At 43.1% G+C, this 27,354-nt stretch overlaps 1 protein-coding gene across 1 annotated transcript; it reads right to left on the reverse strand.

The window, feature by feature from the left end:
- Window positions 1-485: 485 nt before the first annotated feature.
- On the reverse strand, window positions 486-16,024 carry LOC139398495 (TNFAIP3-interacting protein 1-like; the record flags this gene model as incomplete). The annotated part of the gene is given in 8 exon segments (XM_071144444.1): window positions 486-633; window positions 1,081-1,175; window positions 3,040-3,240; window positions 6,209-6,265; window positions 10,398-10,492; window positions 13,095-13,244; window positions 14,316-14,514; window positions 15,484-16,024. Coding segments are annotated over 8 exon segments (984 nt in total), but the record flags the coding sequence as incomplete, so codon positions are not given.
- Window positions 16,025-27,354: the final 11,330 nt, after the last annotated feature.

A 27,354-nucleotide genomic window follows, 5' to 3' on the forward strand; every position in this document is an offset into this window, starting at 1 on the left:
ACTACAGATCACCATTTATACATGTCGTGAATAAAACAAAAAAAACATAGATCTTTTTTTTAATTAAAACATTTGCAAGAAAGACCTGGGAAGTCGCTCACAGACATTCTACACGGACCAATGAGACAATATGAGAAATATCACACACCAACAGTACAGTAGTACTACAATGTGATATGAAAATGGGGAAGTCAGTCACATCCTCCTACTGTACAGTACGTGAGGATGAAGTAAACACGTTAACTACTCCACTACTGTGATGCCTGGCAATGGTCTGACTCATACTGACAACACCCAATATGGAAACTACAGGATGTAAATGTACAGTATTTACTGTAACAACACACATCCTGAAATGATGCTGTGGCTTCCTAGACATCTATGCTGATCCATTTCCCCCTCTCTCTCTCTCTCGCTCTCCCAGCTTTTAATCCTCTGAACCAGACAGGTGCCCTTCCATCCATTCTGCCACAGGATTTCCATACCTTCTGTGATGTGCTGACCTCCATCTTGGATCTAACGCTGGCAGTTTCCTCTTTCACCACATCTTCTTTGGCTTCTGGCTGCCCCTCGCTCTCTGCCGCGGTCTCTCCTGCTCCCGTTACCAGCTCTTTCAGCTTCAGGTTCTCCTGTCTGCAGTGACCAGACAGTGAAAACAGGGTTAGTGTTACTGGGCAGTTACAGAGACATCTAGAATATCTATCCCAGTGTCTAGTAGAGTAATGTGCAGCTTGGCAGAGCCCCAGGACATCCTCTGGGAAGACCCCACTGAGGTAGGGAGAATATTAGGGCAATTCCTGAATCATCAAAAACGATAGACTTTGAGCAACTGTCACTTCACTTGAAGCTCTGTAGTCGCTGGACAGAGAATCATCGTTAAAAAAAAAAAAGCCCACTCACTGTTTACCGAATACCAAGTGCTTATTGCCTTTATTTAAACTCAAACAAAGTCCTAAACTTCACGTGGGAGCAGAAAACAAAGTCAACATTCATGTTTAAATTCACAATAATAAACTCAAACGCGTCCTCTCCCCCTGGGGAGCAAGAAGTCCAACTGAATCCACAGAAAATACAACTCACCTTAGTAGTTCCAAGTCTCCGTTTCTGTACTGAAGGTCTTCCTCCATCTTCTTTCTCAGCTCGCTGTTCTCTTGTCTGAGCTGCTCACAAAGAGTCTAGACAAACAGAGGGACACGCATTAGTGAGACAGTACTCTCCGCCTGTACCATGTCACACACCGTTCCCCCTGACCGAGGCAGTCCCGTTCGGTTCCTGCACTTCCTTCCCCATCAGATTATATCATATCCACCATCCTCATCGTGGGCACATCGATGGTGAGAGACTTTGGCCTCCCTTCTCCCCACTGTTCCAGCCAATTTCTTTAATATTGGCACCATAGTCACACACTCTCTGCCCCGATGTCGCGCTACAGAAGGGGTTCGGACCGTTACAGCCCCGATGTCGCGCTATAGAAGGGGTTCGGACCGTTACAGCCCCGATGTCACGCTATAGAAGGGGTTCGGACCGTTACAGCTCCGATGTCGTGCTATAGAAGGGGTTCGGACCGTTACAGCCCCGATGTCGCGCTACAGAAGGGGTTCGGACCGCTACAGCCCCGATGCCGTGCTATAGAAAGGGGTTCGAACCGTTACAGCCCCGATGTCATGCTATAGAAGGGGTTCGGACAGGAATGTCTCATTTGTGACCATAACCGCAGTGGTTCAAGGATTACCTCAAACACAGCGAACTGCTTAAGAGACTGACGGTGTGAGTTTGGTAGCGTTCCAGTTCTCCCGGTCATAATAAGCAGCAGAGGACATGGAAATCCTATTACAGCGCCGTCTGAAAGTATTCTGACCCCTTGACTTTTTCCACGTTGTACATGGTGGTGGCAGCATCGTCCTGTGGGGATGTTTTTCAGCGGGAGGGACAGGCAGACTTAAGCTTGGCACACCTGTATTTGAGAAGTTTCTCCCATTCTTCTCTGCAGATCCTCAAGCTCTGCCACGTTGGATGGGGAGCGTCGCTGCACAGCAATTTTCAGGTCTCTCCAGAGATGTTAGATCTGGTTCAAGTCCGGGGTCTGGATGGTCCACTCATAGACATTCAGAGACTTGTCCTGTAGCGACTCCTGCATTGTCTTGGCTGTGTGCTTAGGATCGTTGTCCTGTTGGAAGGTGAACCTTCTCCCCAGTCTGAGCTCTGGCGCAGGTTTTTAATCAAGCATCTCTGTACTTTTCTCCGTACATCTTTCCCTCGATCCTAACTAGTCTCCTAGTCCCTGCTGCTGAGAAACATCCGCACGGCATGCTGCTGCCACCACCATGCTTCACCGTAGGGATGCCGCCACCACCATGCTTCACCGTAGGGATGGTGCCAAGATGTGACGCTTGGCATTCAGGCCAAAGACCTTGGTTTCATCAGACCAGATCAGCACTTAAATGTAAATGTAGGGCGAATGTCAGTTGCATGCATGTCAAGCTCTCCGGGCTCAAAGTTGAGGAGAGATAGCCTGCATCACTGTTGGTCTTGGAACCAAACTGTCCGTTCGGAACAGTGTACCAACTGCTTGGACACTCATCAGTACCAAGCCATGCAGCCAGATGGTCCTGTACAGAGGCTGGGAAACGCAGTGTTAAATAGAGCCATGACGACATGGAACTCTGCCACTCCAGGTAACTCAAGTTAGCATTGAAACCAGATTAAAAGAACACTTCACTGCACGACAGGGACTGTCACGTGACATTTAAAAATATATATGTATTGTATTTTTAATTATATTGTGCATATTCTGTATTTTATTTGGAGGTGTTGGGTTTCCTATTTGGACCCCAGGAAGACTATGGTTTTGCAACATAATTTGGTTCAGCATCGGGAATGACAAACACACAATTGTTGTTCGCTATACAGGTGACATGCTGAATTTCTACTTTTCAAAATATACCTGTGTGGACACAACCTGTTAACTTCTCTGCCTGCCTAGCCATTTGTCTACCTGCCTGGCTTTCTCCCAAGCTGCTCCTCTCCCCTGTCAGTTACCTGTAGGAGGGAGGTCCTCTGCTCGTTCTTCTGGACCTTGGAGGAGAGGTGGTGGAACTCGACAGCCATGCGTCCCAGGTGGGCTAGGAGCTGGTTGGGGTTGGACGCCTCAGCAAAGATACTGAAGGAGCTCTCTAGACGCTGTAGCTGGCTGGTTAACTCCTGGTTCTCCTGAGGAAGCTGTCCTGTTCCTGCACCAGCCTGGAGATCAAATCAAAATTTATTTATATAGCACCTCCAAAACAATACATTTCTAGACAAATATGAAATTAAGATAAACAATAGTAAAACAACAGAGGACCTGAGACCGACACCTAGAAGACTCAGGACTGTCAGAGCCTCTGTACCATCATACTGACAGGACTGTCAGAGCCTCTGTACCACCATGCTGACAGGACTGTCAGAGCCTCTGTACCACCATGCTGACAGGACTGTCAGAGCCTCTGTACCACCATGCTGACAGGACTGTGACAGACAGAACAGGACTGTCAGAGCCTCTGTACCACCATACTGACAGGACTGTCAGAGCCTCTGTACCACCATGCTGACAGAACAGAACAGGACTGTCAGAGCCTCTGTACCACCATACTGACAGGACTGTCAGAGCCTCTGTACCACCATGCTGACAGAACAGAACAGGACTGTCAGAGCCTCTGTACCACCATACTGACTGGCTACTAATCAAGTCATGTCAAAACACAACAGATTTCTCTCTCCAGTTTTGTGGATACTGGATGTATAAAAATAAGGAAAAGTCCTATCTGAATCATACAGCCTGTAGATAGTCAGTCTCAGTCCCACTGTGTCCTATTGACTGGTCATGTAAGTTATGCTCCCTATCCTATAATGCAAAACTCCATTAAGATTGAGTCAGAGACGGTGAAACATTTAAAAAGCTCAGTGTAGGGGGGCTACCGAGTGGGGCGGAAGTCTAAGGCACTGCAGTAGTGCTAGAGGTGTTACTACGGTCCTGGGTTCATATCCCGGGCTGTGCCACAACCGACCGCGGTAGGGAGTCCCATAGGACGGCGCACAATTGGCCCAGCGTCGTCCGGGTTAGGGGAGGGTTTGGCCCAGCGTCGTCCGGGTTAGGGGAGGGTTTGGCCCAGCGTCGTCCGGGTTAGAGGAGGGTTTGGCCCAGCGTCGTCCGGGTTAGAGGAGGGTTTGGCCCAGCGTCGTCCGGGTTAGGGGAGGGTTTGGCCCAGCGTCGTCCGGGTTAGGGGAGGGTTTGGCCCAGCGTCGTCCGGGTTAGGGGAGGGTTTGGCCGGGGGGGGCTTTACTTGGCTCATCGCACTCTAGCGACTCCTTGTGGCGGGCCGGGTGCCTGCGGGCTGACCCCTGATGCCAGTTGAACGGTGTTTTCCTCCGACACATTGGTGCGGCTGGCTTCCGGGTTAAGCTGGCGGGTGTTAAGGAGCGCGGTTTGGCAGGTCATGTTTCGAAGGAGGTATGGACTCCACCTTCGCCTCTCCCGAGCCCGTTGGTGAGTTGCAGCAATGACACAAGATTGAACAATTTGGAAGAAAGGGGGGGGGGGGGGGATAAAATACAAAATAAATAAATAAAATAAGAAAAGCTCAGTGTATAGCCTTGAAGAAATACATCCTAGTTTCCTATCCTTTGGGTGATGAGGCATATGTCAGTGACGGTCATATGCCATGTGACTCTATACCACATCTGTCCGGAATATCCTGTGACTGATATTCTTCCCTGTCAAGCATTCCCTAACAGCAGGTGTGTGTGTGTGTGTAGTCAGTAATAATCGTGGACATTCCCTGTGCTGACGACTCATGTTGAGCTCCCAGTATTGAGTTAGTTAGAGGTTGACTCACAACAAAAAGAGACAGAGAGACAGAGGAGAAGTTCCTGATATGGGAGAAATGACCAGAGAGAACAGAGAACTAAGGAAATGAAACTCGAGGAGCTGCTTTCAAGCTCTTACATTCATCACCAGGTATGTTAACTGTTTCGACTAGAAGTTATGACATATACACACATATATATACAGTGCATTTGGAAAGTACTCAGACCCCTTGGGTTTTTTCCACATTTTGTTAGGTTACAGCCTTATTCCTCAAATCAATCTACACACAATATCCCATAATGACAAAGCAAAAACAGGATTGTAGAAATGTTTGCTAATTTATAAAGCAATTCAACTGAAATATCACATTTACTTAAGTATTCAGACTCTTTCTTCCGGTACTTTGTTGAAGCACCTTTGGCAGCGATTACAGCCTCGAGTCTTCTTGAGTATGACGCTACAAGCTTGGCACACCTGTATTTTGGGAGTTTCTCCCATTCTTCTCTGCAGATCCTCTCAAGCTCTGTCAGGTTGGATGGGGAGCGTCGCTGCAAAGCTATTTTCAGAGATGTTCGATCAGGTTCAAGTCTGGGCTCTGGCTGGGCCACTCAAAGACATTCAGAGACTTGTCCAGAAGCCACTTCAGTGTTGTCTTGGCTGTGTGTTTAGGATCATTGTCCTGTTGGAAGACGAACCTTCGCCCGCAGTCTAAGGTCCAGAGCAGGTTTTCATCAAGTAGCTTTTCAGACAAGAGAATGTTGTTTCTCTGACGAGTGCCTTCAGTCCGGCCACTCTACCACAAAGGTCTGATTGGTGGAGTGCTCCACCAATCAGACCTTTGTGGTAGAGTGCTGCAGAGATGTGCCTTTCCAAATCATGTCCAATAAATTGAATTTACCACAGGTGGACTCCAATCAAGTTGTAGAAACATCTCAAGGATGATCAATGGAAACAGGATGCACCTGAGCTCAATTTTGAGTCTCATCGCAAAGGGTCTGAATACTTATGTAAATAACATATGTTTATTTTTTTTAAATAAATTTACAAAAATGTCTAAAATCCTGTTTTCGCTTTGTCATTAGGTGGTAGTGTGTGTAGATTTTTATTTATTTCATCTATTTTAGAATAAGTCTGTAACCGAAGGCACTGAATATACACATATTACAATCTTGCTGAATGTGATCCTTCTAGACACAAACAGATGCATTGAGTGGTTCTGAATGTAGGCTACACACACACACACACACACACACACACCTTTATGGATGAAACTGAATCTATTACATAAAGAACCTGGATCGTTTCCAAACATCCCATTTGAGCCCCGTTATTGTTAGCTAGCCCCGTGTGAAAAATGGTACTTACCGTCTGGGTATCGGAGGTCTTCTCCATATTCACCACCTCAAACTCTGACAGACCTTCCTAGAAGCACCAAACAGGACAATGACAAACTGTAAATAGATCCAGACTGAACTTCTGGATGGCATTCTTAATGTCTCTGCGTCCAGTGAGAAGGATAGTTAGAGGTAGTTTGGCGAGCCAATGCTAACTAGCATTAGCGCAACGGCACTGGAAGTCTATGAGAACAGCTAGCATGCTGCGCTAACGCTAGTTAGAAACTTCCTTCAAACTACACATAGAGACATAAAAATGTTATCCACGAGTTCGCCTGACTCCGGGTAAGTAGAAAAAGGGCTTCATGGCAAAACCCCCCCAACTAACCCTTTAACACTAGAACAGATAAAGCAGTCATTTTGACTGCTCGTGAATTTGATTTATGTCTCTGCCATTTTGTAAGTCATGCCCCGCTCCGTCCTTGATTTTTCCTAAATAAGTCTATAAACACACTGTCGGTGTTAGAATCGTAATATCACAAACAAAACTAGAGTTATAAGCAGTTACAGGAGGGCATGTAATTTTTTTGTTGCCCCTACTTCTTCCAACAGTTTTATTTCTTTATTTCACCTTTATTTAACCAGGTAGGCTAGTTGAGAACAAGTTCTCATTTACAACTGTGACCCGGCCAAGATAAAGCATAGCAGTGTGAACAGACAACACAGAGTTACACATGGAGTAAACAATAAACAAGTCAATAACACAGTAGAAAAAAATAGTCTATATACATTGTGTGCAAAAGGCATGAGGAGGTAGGTGAATAATTACAATTTTGCAGATTAACACTGGAGTGATAAATGATCAGATGGTCATGTACAGGTAGAGATATTGGTGTGCAAAAAAGCAGAAAAGTAAATAAATAAAACAGTATGGGGATGAGGTAGGTAAATTGGGTGGGTTATTTACCGATAGACTATGTACAGCTGCAGCGATCGGTTAGCTGCTCAGATAGCTGATGTTTAAAGTTGGTGAGGGAGATAAAAGTCTCCAACTTCAGCGATTTTTGCAATTCGTTCCAGTCACAGGCAGCAGAGAACTGGAAGAAAAGGCAGCCAAATGGGGTGTTGGCTTTAAGGATGATCAGTGAGATACACCTGCTGGAGCGCGTGCTACGGGTGGGTGTTGCCATCGTGACCAGTGAACTGAGATAAGCCGGAGCCTTACCTTGCATGGACTTGTAGATGACCTGGAGCCAGTGGGTCTGGCGACAAATATGTAGCGAGGGCCAGCCGACAAATATGTAGCGAGGGCCAGCCGACTAGAGCATACAGGTCGCAGTGGTGGGTGGTATAAGGTGCTTAAGTAACAAAACGGATGGCACTGTGATATACTCAGCAAACTGGATGCAGTTTTGGAAGCTATTTTGTAGATGACATCGCCGAAGTCGAGGATCGGTAGGATAGTCAGTTTTACTAGGGTAAGTTTGGCCGCGTGAGTGAAGGAGGCTTTGTTGCAGAATAGAAAGCCGACTCTAGATTTGATTTTAGATTGGAGATGTTTGATATGAGTCTGGAAGGAGAGTTTACAGTCTAGCCAGATACCTAGGTACTTATAGATGTCCACATATTCTAGGTCGGAACCATCCAGGGTGGTGATGCTAGTCAGGCAGCGAACGGTTGAAAAGCATGCATTTGGTTTTGCTAGCGTTTAAGAGCAGTTGGAGGCCATGGAAGGAGTGTTGTATGGCATTGAAGCTCATTTGGAGGTTAGATAGCAGTGTCCAAGGAAGGGCCAGAAGTATACAGAATGGTGTCGTCTGCGTAGAGGTGGGTCTCCCGACAGTAAACAGGGCCTGCTCCGCTACTTCTCGCCAACAGTAAACAGGTCCTGCTCTGCTACTTCTCCCGACAGTAAACAGGGTCTGCTCTGCTACTTCTCCCAGCAGTAAACAGGGCCTGCTCTGCTACTTCTCCCGACAGTAAATAGGGTCTGCTCTGCTACTTCTCCCGACAGTAAACAGGGTCTGCTCTGCTACTTCTCCCGACAGTAAACAGGGTCTGCTCTGCTACTTCTCCCAGCAGTAAACAGGGCTACTTCTCCCGACAGTAAACAGTGCTACTTCTCCCAGCAGTTGAAAGTGCAGTGCCCAGATGATAATCACCCCGATAATTGCCTTGAAACTGAATCTAAACTGATTTTACACATATAACAGATGAAACTAATGTAGTATGCTGAGGAAAATGGGTGAGTTGATGAGCGAGGGGTTAACAAACCATGCCTAATTATATATTCATCAATTGTGAATTTAGAACACTGTGAGCCATTGTTAAATCTCTAAAATGGTATGTACCCTATATCAGTCCACCGAATCCCAGCCGTCTTATCAGTCTGCTCTGGCCTACTGGGAGCAGGCTACAAAGTGAGAGTGTGTGTGCAATTGTACATGCTGAACATCTTTCAATATCTAGGAAAACATACATATCAGGCCGCAGGTGAGGGAGTGTCAGAGAATGTGGTGATGAGGCTTGTTGGGATCTTAGGTTGGCACCATGGACAATTTCTTAACTTCACTGTCATTGGGCAAAAAAGTTGCTTGCAAAGAAAACAAGTCCGGCTGGCACCATGAACAAAGTGAGACGGGAGCTCCCTCCCTCCCTCCCTCCCTCCCTCCCTCCCTCTCTGAACATAAAGCACCTGCACAGCCGTTGTACAACGGTGCTGAAGAATGACCAGTCCAACTAACCCCGGCAGTGTAACTAACCCCGGCAGTGTAACTAACCCTGGCAGTGTAACTAACCCTAACCCTGGCAGTGTAACTAACCCTGACAGTGTAACTAACCCTGGCAGTGTAACTAACACTGGCAGTGTAACTAACCCTGGCAGTGTAACTAACCCTGGCAGTGTAACTAACCCCGGCAGTGTAACTAACCCCGGCAGTGTAACTAACCCTGGCAGTGTAACTAACCCAAACCCTGGCAGTGTAACTAACCCCGGCGGTCTAACTAACCCTGGCAGTGTAACTAACCCTGGCAGTATAACTAACCCTGGCAGTATAACTAACCCTGGCAGTGTAACTAACCCTGGCAGTATAACTAACCCTGGCAGTGTAACTAACCCTGGCAGTGTAACTAACCCTGGCAGTGTAACTAACCCTGGCAGTGTAACTAACCCTGGCAGTGTAACTAACCCTGGCAGTGTAACTAACCCTGGCAGTGTAACTAACCCTGACCCTGGCAGTGTAACTAACCCTGACAGTGTAACTAACCCTGGCAGTGTAACTAACCCTGGCAGTGTAACTAACCCTGGCAGTGTAACTAACCCAAACCCTGGCAGTGTAACTAACCCCGGCGGTCTAACTAACCCTGGCAGTGTAACTAACCCAAACCCTGGCAGTGTAACTAACCCAAACCCCGGCAGTGTAACTAACCCAAACCCCGGCAGTCTAACTAACCCAAACCCCGGCAGTCTAACTAACCCAAACCCCGGCAGTCTAACTAACCCAAACCCCGGCAGTCTAACTAACCCAAACCCCGGCAGTCTAACTAACCCTGGCAGTGTAACTAACTCTGGCAGTGTAACTAACCCTGGCAGTGTAACTAACCCTGGCAGTGTAACTAACCCAAACTCTGGCGGTCTAACTAACCCCGGCGGTCTAACTAACCCCGGCGGTCTAACTAACCCCGGCGGTCTAACTAACCCCGGCGGTCTAACTAACCCCGGCAGTGTAACTAACCCAAACTCTGGCGGTCTAACTAACCCCGGCGGTCTAACTAACCCCGGCGGTCTAACTAACCCCGGCGGTCTAACTAACCCCGGCGGTCTAACTAACCCCGGCGGTCTAACTAACCCCGGCGGTCTAACTAACCCCGGCGGTCTAACTAACCCCGGCGGTCTAACTAACCCCGGCGGTCTAACTAACCCCGGCGGTCTAACTAACCCCGGCGGTCTAACTAACCCCGGCAGTCTAACTAACCCCGGCAGTGTAAGACAACAGGACACAAAGAGAGAACCAGAGACTATTGCTACTTTCAGTTAGCCTTTGCTGGAAGCCAGAAACCAGTTGGGACAGACCTAAAAGCACCACCTTGACATGTGAATGTTACGTTTCAGATGTAGGCTAATAAGGCTGTACTTAATGTGCTGGACTGCTCAGCCTGATCAATAACATCTAGAAAATGTGAAGTACTCTAAAGCTATAAAGTAATATCTGTTCACTTACGCTGGGCTGCTCATGATTTAGGGCCTTCCCCGTTGAGAGACACGGCTGACTCTCTCTCCGGTCCACACTGGGCTGGCGGTGAAGCTTCCCCTGACCTGAAACAGTCAGGAGTCACCGTTATAGGGTCGTTATATAGTCACATCACTGTTATATAGTCACACCACTGTTACAGGGTCGTTATATATAGTCACACCACTGTTACAGGGTCATTATATATAGTCACACCACTGTTACAGGGTCGTTATATATAGTCACACCACTGTTATATAGTCACACCACTGCTACAGGGTCGTTATATAGTCACACCACTGTTACAGGGCCGTTATATATAGTCACACCACTGTTACAGGGTCGTTATATATAGTCACACCACTGCTACAGGGTCGTTATATAGTCACATCACTGTTATATAGTCACACCACTGTTACAGGGTCGTTATATATAGTCACACCACTGTTACAGGGCCGTTATATATAGTCACACCACTGTTACAGGGTCGTTATATATAGTCACACCACTGTTACAGGGTCGTTATATATAGTCACACCACTGTTACAGGGTCGTTATATATAGTCACACCACAGTTACAGGGTCGTTATATATAGTCACACCACTGTTACAGGGTCGTTATATATAGTCACACCACTGTTACAGGGTCGTTATATATAGTCACACCACTGTTACAGGGTCGTTATATATAGTCACACCACTGTTACAGGGTCGTTATATATAGTCACACCACTGTTACAGGGTCGTTATATATAGTCACACCACTGTTACAGGGTCGTTATATATAGTCACACCACTGTTACAGGGTCGTTATATATAGTCACACCACTGTTACAGGGTCGTTATATATAGTCACACCACAGTTACATGGTCGTTATATGTAGTCACACCACAGTTACAGGGTTGTTATATATAGTCACACCACAGTTACAGGGTCGTTATATATAGTCACACCACTGTTACAGGGTCGCTATATATAGTCACACCACTGTTACAGGGTCGCTATATATAGTCACACCACTGTTACAGGGTCGCTATATATAGTCACACCACTGTTATATAGTCACACCACTGTTACAGGGTCGTTATATATAGTCACACCACTGTTACAGGGTCGTTATATATAGTCACACCACTGTTACAGGGTCGCTATATATAGTCACACCACTGTTACAGGGTCGTTATATATAGTCACACCACTGTTACAGGGTCGTTATATATAGTCACACCACTGTTACAGGGTCGTTATATATAGTCACACCACTGTTATATAGTCACACCACTGTTACAGGGTCGTTATATATAGTCACACCACTGTTACAGGGTCGTTATATATAGTCACACCACTGTTATATAGTCACACCACTGCTACAGGGTCGTTATATATAGTCACACCACTGTTATATAGTCACACCACTGTTACAGGGTCGTTATATATAGTCACACCACTGTTACAGGGTCGCTATATATAGTCACACCACTGTTACAGGGTCGTTATATATAGTCACACCACTGTTACAGGGTCGTTATATATAGTCACACCACTGTTACAGGGTCGTTATATATAGTCACACCACTGTTATATAGTCACACCACTGTTATATAGTCACACCACTGTTATATAGTCACACCACTGTTACAGGGTCGTTATATATAGTCACACCACTGTTACAGGGTCGTTATATATAGTTGCCCACCACTGTTATATAGTCACACCACTGTTACAGGGTCGTTATATATAGTCACACCACTGTTACAGGGTCGTTATATATAGTCACACCACTGTTACAGGGTCGTTATATATAGTCACACCACTGTTACAGGGTCGTTATATATAGTCACACCACTGTTACAGGGTCGTTATATATAGTCACACCACTGTTATATAGTCACACCACTGTTACAGGGTCGTTATACAGTTAACTGCCTTGTTCAGGGGCAGAACGACAGATTTTTAACTTGTCAGCTCGGGATGCGATCTAGCAACCTTTCGGTTACTGGCTCAACTCGCTAACCACTAGGCTACCGTTATATGGTCATTATATAGTGTTAGCAACCGCCTATAGAAACCTCAGGAAAAGCTTGCTGTTACAGGTCCAATGCAGACGTTTTTACCTCAATATTAAATTATTTGGTCAATAAGAATCAAAAATTGTTTCTTAGCAAAGAGCAATTTCTCAAGAAAGAATTTTGCTAGGACTGTCTGGGAGTGGTCTGAGTGGGGAGGGAGAAACTGAAAATGTATTGTTGGCAGAGAGATTATTATTGGTCTAATAACAAATGGACTGCATAGTGATGTCACCATGGAAAGCCAAAACTCCATCCCACTAAAACAGGTTGTAATTTCAGCTGGCCTTGTCAAACAGCCGGCCTTGTCAAACAGCCGGCCTTGTCAAACAGCCGGCCTTGTCAAACAGCCGGCCTTGTCAAACAGCCGGCCTTGTCAAACAGCCGGCCTTGTCAAACAGCCGGCCTTGTCAAACAGCCGGCCTTGTCAAACAGCCGGCCTTGTCAAACAGCTGGCAGACTAAAATGGCATTGTCCTATTCACAAAATTATTCCAACTCACAGTGTAAATATATAGAAAACACAGGACAATCACGTTTTTCACTGCACTGGGCCATTGATGATAACATACGGCTGTAAATAATGAACAATCATGTAAGAAACCCATCTCTGATAGCATACCTTGTGTCTCAGTCTGAACAGGTCCTCCCATACACAGACTGGTAGCGAAGCTGGAGGTAGAAGACTTCAGGGCCTCGTTGTCTCTGACCAGCTCCTCTACACGCTGACGCAACTTAGAAGCCTCCCACTGAGACTCCTCCAACAGGTCTCCTACACACCAAACCATTAGTAACAACCGTATTCACAGCAGTAACAAACTGCTCCTACACACCAGAGACAGCTAGAAACAGCTTGATTTGAAGTAGGCCTAGTCATTTGTTCATTATGAGTTGTGGCATATAGCTGAATATGTTATTCACAGTCTACATGACCTATAATACGTGATGGATAGACAGTAGCTAGTGTTTCTGATGACTAACAACTAAATCATGCCGACCCTGAGAACATTACTCATTACAGAGAAACAGCACATAACCAAAGAATGGACTACGCCAACACTCACTAGTCCCAAGTCACGACAGAGAAACTCTGTGCAAACATTACAGCACACAGACAAAGAATGGAATCAGGTCTAACCACATTGTTCCTACAAGGCTATGAGAATGGAATATGTAGCTATAATGTATAGGTCACAACACTAATCTAGACAGATGAGTGTGTGATGAGGGTTGTGGTTGTGTAGGGTATGGTCTCAGGTCTACAGTGGCATTGGTACAACGTCACAAGTACCTACACTAACACAGATATATGGAAGGGGGGGGGGGGGGGGTTGTTGTTTAAAGAGCTGTAGTCTTAAATGGAATATAATCATTTGAAATTCCCCGAACTAAAATCTTACGTAATGTGGTCAAATGCCTGATTACATTCTGTCCACAAGAGATTAGGATAATAATAGAGAGCTGGTGATCTAGACCAGAGAGGTAGTATATATCAGATTAGGATCCTAATAAAGAGCTGGTGATCTAGACCAGAGAGGTAGTATATATCAGATTAGGATCCTAATAAAGAGCTGGTGATCTAGACCAGAGAGGTAGTATATATCAGATTAGGATCCTAATAAAGAGCTGGTGATCTAGACCAGAGAGGTAGTATATATCAGATTAGGATCCTAATAAAGAGCTGGTGATCTAGACCAGAGAGGTAGTATATATCAGATTAGGATCCTAATAAAGAGCTGGTGATCTAGACCAGAGAGGTAGTATATATCAGATTAGGATCATAATAAAGAGCTGGTGATCTAGACCAGAGAGGTAGTATTATATCACAAAAGCAGGTACGGACCTAAACTCTTGAGTCCCTTCATCCTCTCTCGGAGCACGCTGTTCTCTTCCAGTAGTAGTCTGTAGCTTCCCCCTCCACCACTGCTGCCCTCCTCCCTGGCCTCTCTGGGCTTAGCCTCACCCCCGCCTGGGTCGTAGATACGATAGGGCCCTTTTCCTTCCATTGCCACTGATTCACTTACCAGGCATGGTGCTGGGAACTGAAGGAACAACAGAACAGAAACATCAATAGGAAAGAACCAATAGAAAAAGAGAGGCAGAGCTGTGTGGGAGGTTTCAGTTAGGGAATGTGTTTTGACTGTGCTCAGTAACTTCTGTGACAGTATGGGGAAATAGGCTAATGTCATGTTTATCGTTTGTCATGGGAGAACCTATACATCAGTAGCCAGATCCCAGATCTGTTTTTACCATCACATCAACTCCTTGGCATGGCAATGAGTGACAAGGAGTTAACTAACTGATCTGGGACCAGGCTAAGTCAATAGCTATATCACACAAGGCTAAGGGGGAAACTAATAGACAATGAGATGTTTAGCCTGCCATAACAAAATGCATACCACATACATGAGGAAAAGTACTAACCTCATACTGCCTAAGGAGAAGTACTAACCTCATACTACCTAATACAGGAGGAGAAGTACTAACCTCATATTACATAATACAGGAGGAGAAGTACTAACCTTATACAGGGGAAGAAGTTTGGTTATATAACAAGCATTGTGTTGGTTCCCCACCCTAAACCATTTACAAAGTAAAGAGTCTTTAACGCCACCATCAAAAGGGGATTTCTGCAAAAGCTATTGAGACACAATCATTTGAATGTGTAACTTACACACACCGATGTGTTCAAGTCATTGAGTGATAACAAGGATGTAACAATGCCACACTGGAGAATGCCCCGCAGAAAAATGACCATGCAATATTTAAACTGAACTTCCAGCCAGACAGATGAGAAACAAAGGCATTGTACAGTAACCAGATGATTTGAAAGAACCTTGCTAGTGCAGTTGACATCCGTTGCAAAATATAATAATTAAATGAAAGACAGGACATTCTTTTAGAAAACTTCATAATTCAAACCAATTGAAGCTGGATGTTGTCATGAGATGTGATGACATCAACCTCACGTTACACCACCACATCATCATCATCATCATCATCCAACTCACTCTGGCGTCTTTTCGGCCTCTCTTTCTTTCTTCGTTCATTATTGATTAGAAGAGACGGCTAAAGTGTCCAGTCCAGAAAAGATAAAGGTCCCTGATTAGATGACAAGCGAGAACAACATCTGTCGCGGTTCAGTAGTTAGTAGCGACATCCGACTGTTACACTAGTTTAGTTAATGTTAATGACTAGCCATGAAGCTAGCTAACGTTAGTCATCAGTTGCTATATGCTAGGATGTTGGAAAACCGTCAGCTAACAAGTAGGACATCAGACTGTTTAGCAAGCTAACATTATGCTTACTTGAACGATAGCTAATTCATATTATCCGTTAGCTAGCTATCCGTCATAGTATTTCTACAAGATAACCTGGCTAACCCGTTAGCTGATTGTCATGCAAATACTAGCTAACATGACAGATTATATCTTACAGATAACTAACTAACGTTAACTAGCCATTTGCTACGCATCAAAACCAGTGTGTTTCCTGATAACGTAGCTAGCCAGCTTTAAATTAATTTCATGGTAACCAAAGAACAAAGAGATCGTTGGCTTGTGTTAGCTACCTTTTTGCTTCAGTGGCTCCTTCGATTTGCCCAGACAACCAATTGCGGAAGTGGTCTCTGCTGTAACCTGGGAAAGTCCACCTCGCTCTCGTCTGATGTAAACAGCTGTGGTTGACAACCGGGCCGACCAATGCAGACGCTTGACACAGACTGGTGTAATCTTTAAAGAGACAGTGCAGGGTTTTGCTCCAAACCTTGGTAATGTAGGGATTGAGACTGCACGACTACAGTCAGAGTAAGGCTTTGACCGGTTACCTTCTACCACCAAGGCTTCAAAGCTACAACGGTTAGCTGAAACAATAACAAAGCAGACAACACACTTTGTTATCACGCCTCTGATATGGACCTGGAGTCATGTAACCATTCTCCAATTCATAGACAGAGCTGTAGATGCAAGGAGGACTGACCATCCATGATATAACATATTGTTATGAGGCTATACAGTGTTAGTTTATTCTTAAATTGTTTACAAACATTATAGTAAAACAAGTTTATATTTCGGGTTCAGATGGGGTACGACAGTTAAACTAATCTCATGAGGCATTTACCAATTGTATTCTTCAAGAATCAATCGGTATATATAATTCATTTATTAGTAAAAAAAAAAATGATGTAGCAACTATGGATTCTAGCTATTAGCTCCACACGTCTAGGCAGAGGCTGTAGTACAGTCACACATTCACTACTCCTTTACAGCTCACCTCTAGGCAGAGGCTGTAGTACAGTCACACATTCACTACTCCTTCACAGCTCCACACCTCTAGGCAGAGGCTGTAGTACAGTCACACATTCACTACTCCTTCACAGCTCCACACCTCTAGGCAGAGGCTGTAGTACAGTCACACATTCACTACTCCTTCACAGCTCCACACCTCTAGGCAGAGGCTGTAGTACAGTCACATAGACTTGACTACTTCTTTAAAAGCTCTACAATAGGCTGAATTGTTATTTCCATGATGTTCTATCTATGCACAATGAACTTTGGAACAACCTTGATAAAGATTGGAATCTCATGATGGGTGACCTCCAAACACTAGATGCAACCAAAACCAATAATGAAAATAAAATAATGCCTAAACATGAACTGCTATTGACAAAAATAGGTGAGACAGTGCGTCTGCACCATAGAGATAGATAGAGCACTAATTTTTGTATCTGTGCCATTATGGCATCTGTGACAGCATGGGCAGCGTCATTGAGGCTATCTCCATTTTGAAGACATACATTTTCTTCTTCACGATTGGCTGATCCCTCCTGATGACCCGGTTGGACATGAGTCGTACAGAGTCACCAACAGGGATCAGTCAAGGAAGTTGGAAGTCCAACTAGTTGACTACATTAAAATGGTGGAAGCCCTAAATTGCGCTGGCCATGCTAACACAGCTATTTGGCCACTAGAGGCCTCTCTCATTCTCTATGGTCTGTAGGACCCATTGGACACCATATTCAGGGTTGAGGAGTAATGTAATCTGATTACAAAAAAAAAACTGTAACTGTAATCAGTTACATTACCAGCAAACATATTGTAATCAGATTATCGCTGCTTTTGAAAAACTAGATGATTACTTCTTGGATTCCTTTTAAATTCTGAAAGGATGTTTTCTAAATTCAATTCAGCATTGAAAAAAAGCGCAAGTTTAAGTTTGTTCCACCTCAGCGAATCTGACTACAAATCAGGGACCACTATGATAACATACCAAATGTGTTTTATGGATCCTTTTTATCTTCTAATTAATACCTCTTAAAGGGAAGGTAATCTGAATGTAATCAGATTACATTACTGAGTTTGGGTAATGCAAAATTGACATTACTGATTGTAATTTTGGACTGGTAACTAGAAACTGTAACGGATTACATTTCGAAAGTAACCTAGCCAACCCTGGCCATAACCAGCACTCCACCCTAACCTTAAGGCCTACAAGACTGAAAAACTTTGTTTGCGGCCCTGGGGGCGACACAACAGTTCACTCATGTCAGGCCAGGTAACCATCACAATGGTTAAAACTTGACACACTGCTATCTTTTCATTCTTCCCTTTCCATCAAACCCAGTCGTGTGTCATGCAGACAACCTAGGTTCAAACCCAGTTGCGACTAAAGACAATGTTAGCCCGCTGAGCTAAAGCTTAATCAAATCTGTTTTTCGACAACATTCGTCTTCTAGCGCTGCAAAAATTCACATTTGGCTTTACTTAACCAACAAAACATGTTTATATTGTGAATCAAGATAAACATCAAATGTTGTCTTGCTAAACAAGAGTAATTTTGTTTTATTGCTTATCTTGAACATTGGCTCACTGTTTTAGAATATAGTAGAATAGTAGAGTACGGTAGAGCAGAATAGAGTAGAATAGTAGAGTACGGTAGAGCAGAATAGAGTAGAATAGTAGAGTACGGTAGAGCAGAATAGAGTAGAATAGTAGAGTACGGTAGAGCAGAATAGAGTAGAATAGTAGAGTACGGTAGAGCAGAATAGAGTAGAATAGTAGAGTACGGTAGAGCAGAATATAGTAGAATAGTAGAGTACGGTAGAGCAGAATAGTAGAGTACGGTAGAGCAGAATAGAGTAGAATAGTAGAGTACGGTAGAGCAGAATAGAGTAGAATAGTAGAGTACGGTAGAGCAGAATAGTAGAGTACGGTAGAGCAGAATAGAGTAGAATAGTAGAGTACGGTAGAGCAGAATAGAGTAGAATAGTAGAGTACGGTAGAGCAGAATAGAGTAGAATAGTAGAGTACGGTAGAGCAGAATAGAGTAGAATAGTAGAGTACGGTAGAGCAGAATAGAGTAGAATAGTAGAGTACGGTAGAGCAGAATAGAGTAGAATAGTAGAGTACGGTAGAGCAGAATATAGTAGAATAGTAGAGTACGGTAGAGCAGAATAGTAGAGTACGGTAGAGCAGAATAGAGTAGAATAGTAGAGTACGGTAGAGCAGAATAGAGTAGAATAGTAGAGTACGGTAGAGCAGAATAGTAGAGTACGGTAGAGCAGAATAGAGTAGAATAGTAGAGTACGGTAGAGCAGAATAGAGTAGAATAGTAGAGTACGGTAGAGCAGAATAGAGTAGAATAGTAGAGTACGGTAGAGCAGAATAGTAGAGTACGGTAGAGCAGAATAGAGTAGAATAGTAGAGTACGGTAGAGCAGAATAGAGTAGAATAGTAGAGTACGGTAGAGCAGAATAGTAGAGTACGGTAGAGCAGAATAGAGTAGAATAGTAGAGCAGAATAGAGTAGAATAGTAGAGTACGGTAGAGCAGAATAGAGTAGAATAGTAGAGTACGGTAGAGCAGAATAGAGTAGAATAGTAGAGTACGGTAGAGCAGAATAGAGTAGAATAGTAGAGTACGGTAGAGCAGAATAGTAGAGTACGGTAGAGCAGAATAGAGTAGAATAGTAGAGCAGAATAGAGTAGAATAGTAGAGTACGGTAGAGCAGAATAGAGTAGAATAGTAGAGTACGGTAGAGCAGAATAGTAGAGTACGGTAGAGCAGAATAGAGTAGAATAGTAGAGTACGGTAGAGCAGAATAGAGTAGAATAGTAGAGTACGGTAGAGCAGAATAGTAGAGTACGGTAGAGCAGAATAGAGTAGAATAGTAGAGCAGAATAGAGTAGAATAGTAGAGTACGGTAGAGCAGAATAGAGTAGAATAGTAGAGTACGGTAGAGCAGAATAGAGTAGAATAGTAGAGTACGGTAGAGCAGAATAGAGTAGAATAGTAGAGTACGGTAGAGCAGAATAGTAGAGTACGGTAGAGCAGAATAGAGTAGAATAGTAGAGCAGAATAGAGTAGAATAGTAGAGTACGGTAGAGCAGAATAGAGTAGAATAGTAGAGTACGGCAGAGCAGAATAGAGTAGAATAGTAGAGTACGGTAGAGCAGAATAGTAGAGTACGGTAGAGCAGAATAGAGTAGAATAGTAGAGTACGGTAGAGCAGAATAGAGTAGAATAGTAGAGTACGGTAGAGCAGAATAGTAGAGTACGGTAGAGCAGAATAGAGTAGAATAGTAGAGCAGAATAGAGTAGAATAGTAGAGTACGGTAGAGCAGAATAGAGTAGAATAGTAGAGTACGGTAGAGCAGAATAGAGTAGAATAGTAGAGTACGGTAGAGCAGAATAGAGTAGAATAGAGTAGAGTAGTGTACAGTAAAGTAAAATAGAGTAGAATAGAGAACAGTAGAGCAGAATAGAGTACAGTAAAGTAAAATAGAGTACAGTAGAGTAGAATAGAGTACAGTAGAGCAGGATAGAGTACAGTAAAGAATAATATAATAGAGTACAGTAGAGTAGAATAGAATAGAGTAGAATAGAGTACAGTACAGTAAAGTAGAATAGAGTACAGTAAAGTAAAATAGAATAGAGTACAGTAGAGTAGAATAGAATAGAGTACAGTAGAGCAGGGTAGAGTACAGTAAAGTATAGTAGAATAGAGTATGGTAGAGTATAATATAATAGAGTAGAATACAGTACAGTAGAGTAGAATAGAGTATAGTAGAATAGAGTACAGTAAAGTAGAATAGAGTACAGTAGAGTAGAATAGAGTACAGTAGAGTAGAATAGAGTTCAGTAAAGTAGAATAGATGAGAATAGAGTACAGTAGAGTATAATAGAACAGAGTAGAGTATAATACAGTAGAGTATAATAGAATATAGTATAATAGAGTACAGTAGAGTATAATAGAATAGAGTAGAATAGAGCACAGTAGAGTAGAATAGAATATAGTAGAATAGAGTACAGTAAAGTAGAATAGAGTACAGTAGAGTAGAATAGAGTACAGTAGAGTAGAATAGAGTTCAGTAAAGTAGAATAGATGAGAATAGAGTACAGTAGAGTATAATAGAACAGAGTAGAGTATAATACAGTAGAGTATAATAGAATATAGTATAATAGAGTACAGTAGAGTATAATAGAATAGAGTAGAATAGAGCACAGTAGAGTAGAATAGAATATAGTAGAATAGAGTACAGTAAAGTAGAATAGAGTACAGTAGAGTAGAATAGAGTACAGTAGAGTAGAATAGAGTTCAGTAAAGTAGAATAGATGAGAATAGAGTACAGTAGAGTATAATAGAACAGAGTAGAGTATAATACAGTAGAGTATAATAGAATATAGTATAATAGAGTACAGTAGAGTATAATAGAATAGAGTAGAATAGAGCACAGTAGAGTAGAATATAATAGAGTAGAGTAGAATAGATGGAGCCAGATCTAACACACATCTCCAATCTCCATTTAAATATTTTTTTTAGTCCAGGACTCAGATTCATCTGTCCAGGTGGATACTGGCCCTTGATCTAGTGGGCCGTGGCCATGTGAGAAGTGGGTCGTCAGTTATGAGAAAACATTGAAAATCACATACAATTTTGTTTCTTAATTTGTGTTGTTAGAGGACAATTTGGGTCATGGGAAAACGGTCAGTTTCTCATTTCGGTCTTGTGCACTTTGGTCATTCAAGTTTCACAAAAACATTTAAATTAATATATTTTAAATATCAAAAGTTAGCAAAATGTATTTTCTTCTTTGTAGGAATGAACGTCAAAGAATTTGCTGCAATACATGGCTCACTTTTGGCTTCTCATCAAGCACAAAATACTGTGAAAAGTCCACACCTGGACTATAGCTTGGTTGAATATGTGCTGAATGGAAGTCTGGAAAAGCTGGCTGATATTTGCACTGTTCAGTATAGGGTTCGTTTTTCATAACTCAGATTTACTTGTTAATGCACACCAATAGTAACATGTTCATCATTTTTTTGGGGGGGGGGGGGGGGGGGGAGTGATTACAGAAATGTTATGTTATCATTTCGGATGTATTTTTTTTTTTAAACAACAAATATGACCTATAATTACTCCCATACTAAGGTAAGCCATTTTAAAAAAATCAAATCAGTCAAAGAGAAACTATGACATCACATAAATTGAATTAAATGTTTTTATACCATATTACATTGGGGGCAGCAGGTAGCCTCGTGGTTTGAGCGTTGGGCCAGTAACCTGAAAGGTTGCTGGATCGAATCCCCAAGCTGACAAGGTAAACAGCTGTCATTCTGCCCCTGAACAAGGCAGTTAACTAACCCACTGTTCCTAGGCTGTCATTGAAAATAAGGAATTTGTTCTTAACTGACTTTCCTAGTAAAATAAACATCAAAACATGAATTTTAGATTACTGGAGTATCATATTTATATTTTTGATGTATTTGTCTGAAATAATTATAATTTTATTCTAGATTAAATTAACCTTTTTAATATTAGCAAATCATTCACAAATCAAATTGCATTTTTTTTTAAACTAACTTGATTCGCCCATGTACGCACATTCGATGATTCATTCAGCGTGACCAAGTCAGAGTCAAACAGCTGTAACACAGGACTCTTTATAACCTAGACAAACTCTCTTATGACATCAAACAAAATGACATCTATATATACAATTTGGAAAAAAGCGAACAAACATAAACTCACCCACACATTGAGCGTGTGTCCGAGAGACGCATTTTAAGGAAATTGGTGAATAGCGGGGGAAGCTATTTCAATGTTTTTAGAGAGACATGGGGAATTCCCACATAGAGAAAGGGCCTGATACAGTTCATAGCCTAAACAGAAGAGAACAGAGCCGGACGACCTGGGTTCCGTCTAACTGCGCAGTAGTGCAGTCTGGCCTACTAGAGTGAACAACACAACCAGCGAAACAGACACAAAATACTCCCAGTCTGTTGCTGTATGTGTTAGTTATATTCTACACAGGAATACTAGTGTTGCAATGTACTCTTTATGAATCAAAACTAAAGTGTGCTGGAAAGTACATTAAATGTCTCGTTGCACATTTAGTTTACATAACACAGAAATGAATGTCCATACAGTATAAGGCCTAATAACCAAGTTTAATCTCATTTATATTAAACTTGCCTAGTTAAATAAAGGTTAAAAAAAATCTATGAATGTATAATAATTAGCATGAAATAGGGATAATTGTGCGGTTGTTGTCTTTGTTTAAATGAAAAGTGTTGAGCTGCTGCACGGTGCAGTTTATATGAACAGTGTTGTTTTTATTATTCGACCATGCTGGTCATTTATGAACATTTGAACATCTTGGCCATGTTCTGTTATAATCTCCACCCGGCACAGCCAGAAGAGGACTGGCCATCCCACATATGCTCTCTCTAATTCTCTCTTTCTTTCTCTCTCTCGGAGGACCTGAGCCATAGGACCATGCCCCAGGAATACCTGACATGATGACTCCTTGCTGTCCCCAGTCCACCTGACTGTGCTGCTGCTCCAGTTTCAACTATTCTGCCTTATTATTATTCGACCATGCTGGTCATTTATGAACATTTGAACATCTTGACCATGTTTTGTTATAATCTCCACCCGGCACAGCCAGAAGAGGACTGGCCACCCCACATAGCCTGGTTCCTCTCTAGGTTTCTTCCTAGGTTTTGGCCTTTCTAGGGAGTTTTTCCTAGCCACCGTGCTTCTACACCTGCATTGCTTGCTGTTTGGGGTTTTAGGCTGGGTTTCTGTACAGCACTTTGAGATATCAGCTGATGTACGAAGGGCTATATAAATAAATTTGATTTGATTTGATTTGTTGAGCTGCTGCACGGTGCAGTTTATATGAACAGTGTTGAGCTGCTGCACGGTGCAGTTTATATGAACAGTGTTGAGCTGCTGCACGGTGCAGTTTATATGAACAGTGTTGGGCTGCTGCACGGTGCAGTTTAAATGAACAGTGTTGGGCTGCTGCACGGTGCAGTTTATATGAACAGTGTTGGGCTGCTGCACGGTGCAGTTTAAATGAACAGTGTTGGGCTGCTGCACGGTGCAGTTTAAATGAACAGTGTTGGGCTGCTGCACGGTGCAGTTTAAATGAACAGTGTTGGGCTGCTGCACGGTGCAGTTTATATGAACAGTGTTGAGCTGCTGCACGGTGCAGTTTATATGAACAGTGTTGAGCTGCTGCACGGTGCAGTTTATATGAACAGTGTTGAGCTGCTGCACGGTGCAGTTTATATGAACAGTGTTGAGCTGCTGCACGGTGCAGTTTATATGAACAGTGTTGGGCTGCTGCAGGGTGCAGTTTAAATGAACAGTGTTGAGCTGCTGCACGGTGCAGTTTATATGAACAGTGTTGAGCTGCTGCACGGTGCAGTTTATATGAACAGTGTTGAGCTGCTGCACGGTGCAGTTTATATGAACAGTGTTGGGCTGCTGCACGGTGCAGTTTATATGAACAGTGTTGCACGGTGCAGTTTATATGAACAGTGTTGCAGGGTGCAGTTTATATGAAAAGTGTTGGGCTGCTGCAGGGTGCAGTTTATATGAACAGTGTTGCACGGTGCAGTTTATATGAACAGTGTTGCACGGTGCAGTTTATATGAACAGTGTTGCACGGTGCAGTTTATATGAACAGTGTTGAGCTGCTGCACGGTGCAGTTTATATGAACAGTGTTGAGCTGCTGCACGGTGCAGTTTATATGAACAGTGTTGCACGGTGCAGTTTAAATGAACAGTGTTGGGCTGCTGCACGGTGCAGTTTAAATGAACAGTGTTGGGCTGCTGCACAGTGCAGTTTATATGAACAGTGTTGAGCTGCTGCACAGTGCAGTTTATATGAACAGTGTTGGGCTGCTGCACGGTGCAGTTTATATGAACAGTGTTGAGCTGCTGCACGGTGCAGTTTAAATGAACAGTGTTGGGCTGCTGCACGGTGCAGTTTATATGAACAGTGTTGAGCTGCTGCACGGTGCAGTTTAAATGAACAGTGTTGGGCTGCTGCACGGTGCAGTTTATATGAACAGTGTTGGGCTGCTGCAGGGTGCAGTTTATATGAACAGTGTTGAGCTGCTGCACGGTGCAGTTTATATGAACAGTGTTGGGCTGCTGCACGGTGCAGTTTATATGAACAGTGTTGGGCTGCTGCACGGTGCAGTTTATATGAACAGTGTTGGGCTGCTGCAGGGTGCAGTTTATATGAACAGTGTTGGGCTGCTGCACGGTGCAGTTTATATGAACAGTGTTGAGCTGCTGCAGGGTGCAGTTTATATGAACAGTGTTGGGCTGCTGCAGGGTGCAGTTTATATGAACAGTGTTGGGCTGCTGCAGGGTGCAGTTTATATGAACAGTGTTGCACGGTGCAGTTTATATGAACAGTGTTGGGCTGCTGCAGGGTGCAGTTTATATGAACAGTGTTGCACGGTGCAGTTTATATGAACAGTGTTGGGCTGCTGCACGGTGCAGTTTATATGAACAGTGTTGAGCTGCTGCACGGTGCAGTTTAAATGAACAGTGTTGGGCTGCTGCACGGTGCAGTTTATATGAACAGTGTTGAGCTGCTGCACGGTGCAGTTTATATGAACAGTGTTGGGCTGCTGCACGGTGCAGTTTAAATGAACAGTGTTGAGCTGCTGCAGGGTGCAGTTTAAATGAACAGTGTTGGGCTGCTGCACGGTGCAGTTTATATGAACAGTGTTGGGCTGCTGCACGGTGCAGTTTAAATGAAAAGTGTTGGGCTGCTGCACGGTGCAGTTTATATGAACAGTGTTGGGCTGCTGCACGGTGCAGTTTATATGAACAGTGTTGAGCTGCTGCACGGTGCAGTTTAAATGAACAGTGTTGGGCTGCTGCACGGTGCAGTTTATATGAACAGTGTTGAGCTGCTGCACGGTGCAGTTTATATGAACAGTGTTGGGCTGCTGCACGGTGCAGTTTAAATGAACAGTGTTGAGCTGCTGCACGGTGCAGTTTAAATGAACAGTGTTGGGCTGCTGCACGGTGCAGTTTATATGAACAGTGTTGGGCTGCTGCACGGTGCAGTTTATATGAACAGTGTTGAGCTGCTGCACGATGCAGTTTAAATGAACAGTGTTGAGCTGCTGCACGGTGCAGTTTAAATGAACAGTGTTGAGCTGCTGCACGGTGCAGTTTAAATGAACAGTGTTGAGCTGCTGCACGGTGCAGTTTAAATGAACAGTGTTGAGCTGCTGCACGGCGCAGTTTAAATGAACAGTGTTGAGCTGCTGCACGGCGCAGTTTAAATGAACAGTGTTGGGCTGCTGCACGGTGCAGTTTAAATGAACAGTGTTGAGCTGCTGCACGGTGCAGTTTAAATGAACAGTGTTGAGCTGCTGCACGGTGCAGACTGCACTCTACATGTTGCCATGGATCTCTTGGCCTGATGTAGGGGATTTCCTCCTCTCTCAAAACACTTTTTTTCTTCTTTCCGCTTTTAACTCCGAGACGGCTTGACAACAGCTGCACTCACAATTACAGCTCATCACATAGAGTAAATCATACAGTACATCATACGTTATACAGTACATCATATATCATTCAGTACATCATATGTTATGCAGTACATGATACATCACCCAGTACATCATACATCATACAGTACATCATGCATCATACTAAACATCATACATCAGACAGTATATCAAACAGTACGTCTTACAGTACATCATACAACATACAGTACATCATACAGTACATCATACATCATACAGTACATTATACAGTACATCACATAGTACATCATACATCATACAGTACATCATAAAACATACAGTACATTATACAGTACATCACACAGTACATCATACATCATACAGTACATTATACAGTACATCACACAGTACATCATACATCATACAGTACATCATACATTATACAGTACATCATACAAAACATCATACAGTACATCATACATCATACAGTACATCACACAGTACATCATACATCATACGGTACACACAGTACATCATACATCATACAGTACACCACACAGTCCATCATACAGTACACACAGTACATCATACATCATACAGTACATCATACAACATACAGTACATCATACAGTACATCACACAGTATATCATACATCATACAGTACATCATAAGTACATCATATATCATACAGTAAATCATACATCATACAGTACATCATACAGTACATCACACAGTACATTATACAGTACATCATGCAGTACATCCTATATCACACAGTACATCATACATCATACAAAACATCATACATCATACAATACATCATATATCATACAGTACATCACACAGTACATCATACAACATACAGTACATCATACAGTACATTATACAGTACATCATACATCATACAGTATATCATACAGTACATCATACAGTACATCATACATCATACAGTACATTATACATCATACAGTACATTATACATCATACAGTACATCACACAGTACATCATACATCATACAGTACATCATACATTATACAGTACATTATACATCATACAGTACATTATACATCATACAGTACATTATACAT

Source organism: Oncorhynchus clarkii, unplaced genomic scaffold (genome assembly GCF_045791955.1).
Source record: "Oncorhynchus clarkii lewisi isolate Uvic-CL-2024 unplaced genomic scaffold, UVic_Ocla_1.0 unplaced_contig_6763_pilon_pilon, whole genome shotgun sequence".
In the NCBI taxonomy this organism is placed as follows: domain Eukaryota; kingdom Metazoa; phylum Chordata; class Actinopteri; order Salmoniformes; family Salmonidae; genus Oncorhynchus; species Oncorhynchus clarkii.